Below are 6264 nucleotides of genomic sequence, written 5' to 3'. Positions count from 1 at the left end.
ATGTTGTGTAAAGACTGCAAGACCTATACAAATATTTATGGGCAGGCTTGTGGAATAAGAAGGAAAATCTTTCCACTATAGATCATTTCATTGTGGTTGGAAAGAAATGATGCAGGAGAGGAAACAGATAAAACTGGAAGCTGGAACTAACAGTATTTCGCTGACTTCGTCTAGAGTTACCCACTTCAGAGACGTATGTGCATACAAGGAAGCTGCTCACTGGAAATAGCAACACACTGAATTAAGCCTGAATCGAAATAACTTGCTGAACAATCTTCTCCACTAAACATATTATCAAAATCATCATTTATGCCATCTCAACATAGGCCTGTTTGCCTATGTTTGCTAGACAAAACTGTTGAAAACACATTTAGTCAAAAATACATCCAAAATTTCAAAGTACAGTTTGCATTGTTTTATTTACGTTCAAAGTTTTTTACATTTCCTCAGTTTTGAGGGTACAGTTCAAGTATTAACTCATAATATTTCACATAAAACATTATAAACACACAGAGAGCATATCTAAACTCGTACATATACTCCACAATATTTGAATATCAACATTCCTTTATGAAATACATTCAGCTGAGTACTTGAAAAATCAATGCTCTTAGGTTTAATCTGGAGCTCCCCCTGATGGTTCTACTGCTTCAGCTCATTTCTCCCACATTTTTAAGAGCAAGTCGCTATCATTTTTTTTTTTTTGCTTTCAAGCGAAAATAAAGTTAAGAAATCAAACCAAACAATCATTAGTTCCTCTGTGGACCACAAGCAAACTTGTTTCAGGTCTGATTACATGGGATGTTTATGTTTATGTTTTTTACATTTTTGCCTATCGTATGCATGAGTGTCACATGGATGAATGCAGTCCAAATGAAAATATGAAATATGCAAGGAATGTTCACTTTATATAAGTAAACTATAGGAAGGTTTTGATATTTTGTGCAAAATCACAGCATTAGCTAGCTTCCATTTGTAAGGCCAGACAAATCTAATATCACTAATAAACTTTGCTGGAGTATAAAAGAGCTATTTTCATAGACTCCATTAAACCTGTCTAAAGTGGACCAGCCAAGAAATGCTGATCTGCAGGTCTATCGGTCTCTTCATCTAAACATCTTTGTATGCTCAATGGCCTGGCGTCATCCACTAGTACAGTCACATAGTAAGTGACTAAGTAAGTGACATAAGTCATTCTCTCAGCTCACACTTGGTTGACCTCCTTCTTCTCTGAACTGGGAAAAGACGTGGGTTCCCAGCGACCCAATACATTGCCCCTTAGGCCTGCCTGGCATTTTGCAATGAGGTAGATTTTGCGGAGGACGGTGCGGCGCAGCAGGATGTAGACCCAGGGGTCAAGGATCTGGTTCCATGTGGCCAGCCTTACACCCATCACCATCAGGGTTTTGTACTTAGATAAGTCAGCCCCAATAGATCCGGTGTAGGAGTGGATCACGGACATCAGGCCAAATATCTGCAGGCATGAAACATATCCTTACGTGAGGAAGGACTGGTATAGTATTAGTAGTATTTGTTGTGCATGTATGGAATATAAACTTCTTTTTATTTTTAGAGAAGGATGCTATACCTATTTTAACACTGTGACATGAATACACTATGTTAGTTATTGTTGCATTCATGTCAGCGACAAGCGATATCAGGTTTTTCAAGAGTAACAGTTTACAATATTAATAATATGAATGTGACCGGGTCCAATTAGACTGGGTCAGGTCACACTAAACCTTTCACTTTATTTGAAGGCCAGGGTGGTTGGTATCACAAAATGTTTGCTGTGATTATCTGATATTGCATGGTTTTAATCAGACACCAAGAAATAACAAGGTCAAAACACAATATCAATACTCTTCATTTTAATTATTACATGCTGCTAATGTGCTATCATTCTGGGCGGAACAATGTTTATGCTTCATATTGACTACATTTGTACAACATTTAGCATTTCTTTACACTGTTACCTAATCAAATGCTTAAAAAAAGTTATAACATAAGACAATTTAATAAAATATTTGGTCATTTACAAAATAAATATTTGTTGTGTGAATTCTTTGAGCCAATGAGGTGGATGCTGCAGTGAGTCAAAGAAGTGTTCACAGAAAGTCGTCTGATGTGAGGTGGAGGTTCATGATCATGATCTGACTGTAAATTTGATACTTGTATTGGTAGCTTTGGTACTTTAGGTATTGATCTCCCCATCTCTATTTAAAGAAACAGTTTGATACTGAAAACTCTTTTCCTGTTGATTCCTGTTTATTTGTGTAAATTATTTATTACTGCACATTTGCTGAACTGTCATTTATTAGTACAAGAATTCTAATTTGAGTGGAAAATCCTTGAGAAATAAAATAAAGTATCTGAATGCATCTCTACTATTAATTAGGGTGTTACTACAACATCTATCATTCAGTGTTTTCTTTAGAAAGAATGACAATATTTTTAAAATCTGTTAATATGTTCATACTAATTTTTCGTGAGATAATTAGTGATAAAGGCCAAAAATATTACTTTGAATACAGTAAATGTGGGCAGTGTGTTTCTCATTCACTCAGACCTTACTCTGACTTGGGTCCTGGCAACATCCAACCAGCCTAAGAAAGGAGGGGAACTGGCCTCTCATTCAGGAAATGATGCTTGTTTATATCCTTGTGCAGGTTTTGTTTACAACCCAACCAAGACTTTATCCTGTCCCCTCTGGCCTTAGGCCACAACATGCAGGTATATTTAGCCAGGTGGGCTTTGGTCTGATTGCGCCATAACAGGAAACACTTTGAATAAAAATTATCAGAGTGTGCATGTAGGTGTTGTCTGTCATGTAATTGTTACCTTACCACATACTTCTTTCTTATTATACTTTATGATACTCACCAGCAGAGGGCTCCAACAGATACATGAGGTGACCATGATACCGACCAGCTGCACTACCATCTCTATGTCGTGGGACTTGGCTGAGTGATGGGAACCAAGCTGTCTCCTGAACCGAGCCAGCACCAGCGTCAGTCCACTGATGGTGTTACACACCAGCGCCACAGCTAAAGACGTTAGACCAAGTCCAGAGAACAACACAACAAATGCTACATCCACCTCCTCAGTGCCACTGAGCACTTTGATGAAACACCAGGTCCCTGGGTCCTGGTAAGTGTAAGAGCCCAGCTGAAAGCAGGGCAGCATGGCCACACACAGAGCTGCCAGCCAGATGATGCAGAGGCAGATCTTAGTGCGGGTTTTGGTGACCAGGGATGAGTGCAACAGAGGCTTAGTGACACCCAGGCAGCGCTCTGCCGCCATGGCACAGCCCATAAAGAGTGGACAAAGACCAAAGAACACCATGCTGCCACCTAGGAACTGACACATGCCATCGGAAGAGTCAAAGTCCTCGGGGCTCACACCTCCAGAGAGGTACAGTCTGATAACGAGAGCACCAGGGATCACATGCCCAGTGAAATCTGTGACCACCAGTGAAGTTGCAAACAGAAGGAACGTGGCTTTGGAGCGCCGGCGCTGGAGGGAGTAGGCATTAGCCAGGATGATGAGGGCCACAATGTTGGAGATGATGCCCAGTGTCATGGACAATATTACAACGATGGCTCCGCTGGTGGTCGGCTGCACGAACGTGAGGTTTCCTTGCTGCAACAGGCCCTCAACAGCCACCCTGGCCTCCACCCTCCCTTCACTGTCATTAGAGAACTGAGGGAGGAGCGGGGAGGCCGAGGAGTTGTAGTGACTCAAAGCTAACATCACTGAACTCTCAAGGTCAGGTGGTCCATAGTGAAGAGAGGCTGCAACAAAAAGAAGAGGCAGAGCTGATTTGTAAAGTGCCAAGAAACTGTGACCAAACTAAAATCCTGTTGTTGAGAGAAATGTACACACACACACGCACACGCACACACACACATACACACACACACACACACACACACACACACACACACACACACACACACACACACACACACACACACATAAGTGAAAATAAATGAAAAACCTGAATAAAGAAATACAGATGCTTTAAGGTCTTTAGGGAACAACTTGATGAGTATGAAAATGAATGATGCTATGACCTCACAGTCACAAGATCTAACCCCACCTGATCACCAGTGATTCTGCCCAACATGTCAGACAGTGCTCCATCCACCATCATCAAAACACAAAATGAGGGAATAAAGGAAGAAAAAGACACTCTCACAAGAAGCAGTGAAGCTATTTTGAACCAACACTTTGCCAAGAAACTTTATGTTGTTTCCCCCTAAATTTGTACCTATTGTATCTTCCACAGTCACAATGTGACGGTTTATACATAAAACACACCCTCTTAAAAATTCTTTATAGATGACCAAAGATCTGACCAGAACAGACTAGACGTTTGTTCCGCAATTTATCTTCTACAGTTGAGCTCGTAAATTTACATACCACTGGCACAATTTGCGAAATACTGGCCATTTTTTTGGAAAATATAACTCAACATGGAGAACCTGTCTGCCTTTTAAAGATCATAATTACAACTGCAGTTACTAAAGATACTGTCTGACTATTTCCTTATAAAGAAACGTGTTCTGCATGATCATTTATATGTTTTAAAACAGCCAGGATTTCTCAAACTGTGCCAGGAGCATATAAATCTATGAGCAGAGCTGAGACTTCTCTGTAAACCTGACATCTGGTATTAAATCACAAAAGGGCTGAGCTACATTATATTATATATTGTTTACCTGTCATAACGTTCAGGGGACCGTGAACAGGCAAATCACAGTGACAACATCAAAACAATATCAGTGTTACCTATTAAATTTTTTTTAATTGTAGGCTGTTATTATTAGTATAAAATAGATTAAGAAGGAATTCTTACCACTACATAGTTCAAATATCCTTCTCAGTCCAGCGCGACATCCAAAAGACAGTTGTCTTTGTCAAACAGGTATCCAGAGTAACTTTTAGTAATCCACAAACTGATGAAAAACGTCTTTTTCTTAAGATCAGAAATCATGTTTCTCTTCATTAAAGTCTAAGGCACCTATGTGCCCTGCAGAACCTTGTGCATGGCTGAATCTATGCGGCTGCCGCATGGTGGCCTGAAGGTTTTAGAGGATCCCCACTAACACTAAAATACCGAGTCAAGTTTTTATAGCGCGTCTTTCTGCCTCCGGTTCTGTGTGGGCGTCTCTGCTGCGGCGCGCCTCCTCAGTCAAGTTCACGCCTCATCTCTCTTTTTGCCTCTTCACGGCTGCACGGTCAGTAAGCGCACTTTGATGTCGTTACTCACTTTGTGTGTGTCAGCTGCATTTCCAAGAGCAGACCTGTTTTGTCTTTTTAAGCAGCACACTGTGTAGGCCGCGCAATAACGCCGTCACCAAAAGGTCTGAAATTGCGCACATTCCATGAGCGTAAAGTTGTGGCGTTTTACTGGTTGCGGTCGATTTGTGGTGAATAAATTGTTCTGTTTTTGTTTTCTGGAGCCTGGGTCGGCGTGAACAGACTCGGTTTCATAGCTGACTTGTTTTTCTGCCGTTTAATGTGCAGCTCGGTGCTGGAAATAACATCTGAGCTATCAAGTGACCATAGAGCTCCTTAAGTGGATGTATACAGTTAGATCAGATTTCAGTTTCATTTCTCTGTATAAATAACCCCCCAGCCCAGACACTGAGATGGAGTCAAATCAAAGGTTGGATTGCGTGAATTTACTAAAAAATGTCATTCGTTTTGCAGTTGTATCTTTCACCAAAATACAGAGAAAGACATGGAAACGTCCTTTTCACCCCCCCAGAAAAGATCCAAATGGTCCCCAAAGCCTCTGCTGTTAGTCCTGGGGGTTTATTCAGCTGCATTAGGGAAAACAGGACAATTTTCCTTGAGTGACAGTCTGAGAGGGAAAACCACAAGGAGACATAATGTATCCCTGATTCTGATTTCTCTGCTGCATACTGGGGACAGGTGGTCATGTTTGTTTTTATTTTATAGGGACCTGGCAGTCCAACTGGAAACACACTTGCACAGGCTGTGGTTTGGAAACGGAGTAAAGGCTCAAATTGGCTGCTAGTTCACAGGAAAGAGAGCGGAGGTGGGCACTCGCACTGACACATAAATTGGTTTATAAAACTTACAAAGTTAGGCAGCTGGGGGAAAGTCTGCACTGGCTGTAACACGTCTGCGAACTGACATCTGTCTTTACAGTGACACTACATGTTAGCTTATCAAAACTGTCAGTGAAGCATTCATCCATACAGCTGCAGTCACACCTGTCGAATAAGCGCT

The 6264-nt window shown here is 41.1% G+C and overlaps 1 protein-coding gene across 1 annotated transcript; it reads right to left on the bottom strand.

The window, feature by feature from the left end:
• Positions 1-400: 400 nt before the first annotated feature.
• LOC113127652 (prostaglandin E2 receptor EP1 subtype-like) lies at positions 401-5446 on the bottom strand. Its single transcript, XM_026302324.1, has 3 exons — positions 4862-5446; positions 2884-3794; positions 401-1474 (listed from the first exon to the last, which is right to left on the bottom strand). The coding sequence occupies exons 2-3, from the start codon at positions 3751-3753 to the stop codon at positions 1205-1207; spliced, it is 1140 nt and encodes a 379-aa protein (XP_026158109.1). The 5' UTR covers positions 3754-3794; positions 4862-5446; the 3' UTR covers positions 401-1204.
• Between the last annotated feature and the right edge of the window lie 818 nt (positions 5447-6264).

The sequence above is a fragment of the Mastacembelus armatus genome, chromosome 1 (assembly GCF_900324485.2).
Source record: "Mastacembelus armatus chromosome 1, fMasArm1.2, whole genome shotgun sequence".
NCBI classification, from domain to species: domain Eukaryota; kingdom Metazoa; phylum Chordata; class Actinopteri; order Synbranchiformes; family Mastacembelidae; genus Mastacembelus; species Mastacembelus armatus.
This window is presented reverse-complemented; position numbering and strand designations above follow the sequence as displayed.

Coding starts and splice junctions, on each gene's coding strand:
- LOC113127652 (XM_026302324.1), bottom strand. CDS start 3,753: ATGTTAGCTTTGAGTCACTACAACTCCTCGGCCTCCCCGCTCCTCCCT. Junction 1,475..2,883: donor TCTGTTGGAGCCCTCTGCTG/GTGAGTATCATA, acceptor TCATGCCTGCAG/ATATTTGGCCTGATGTCCGT.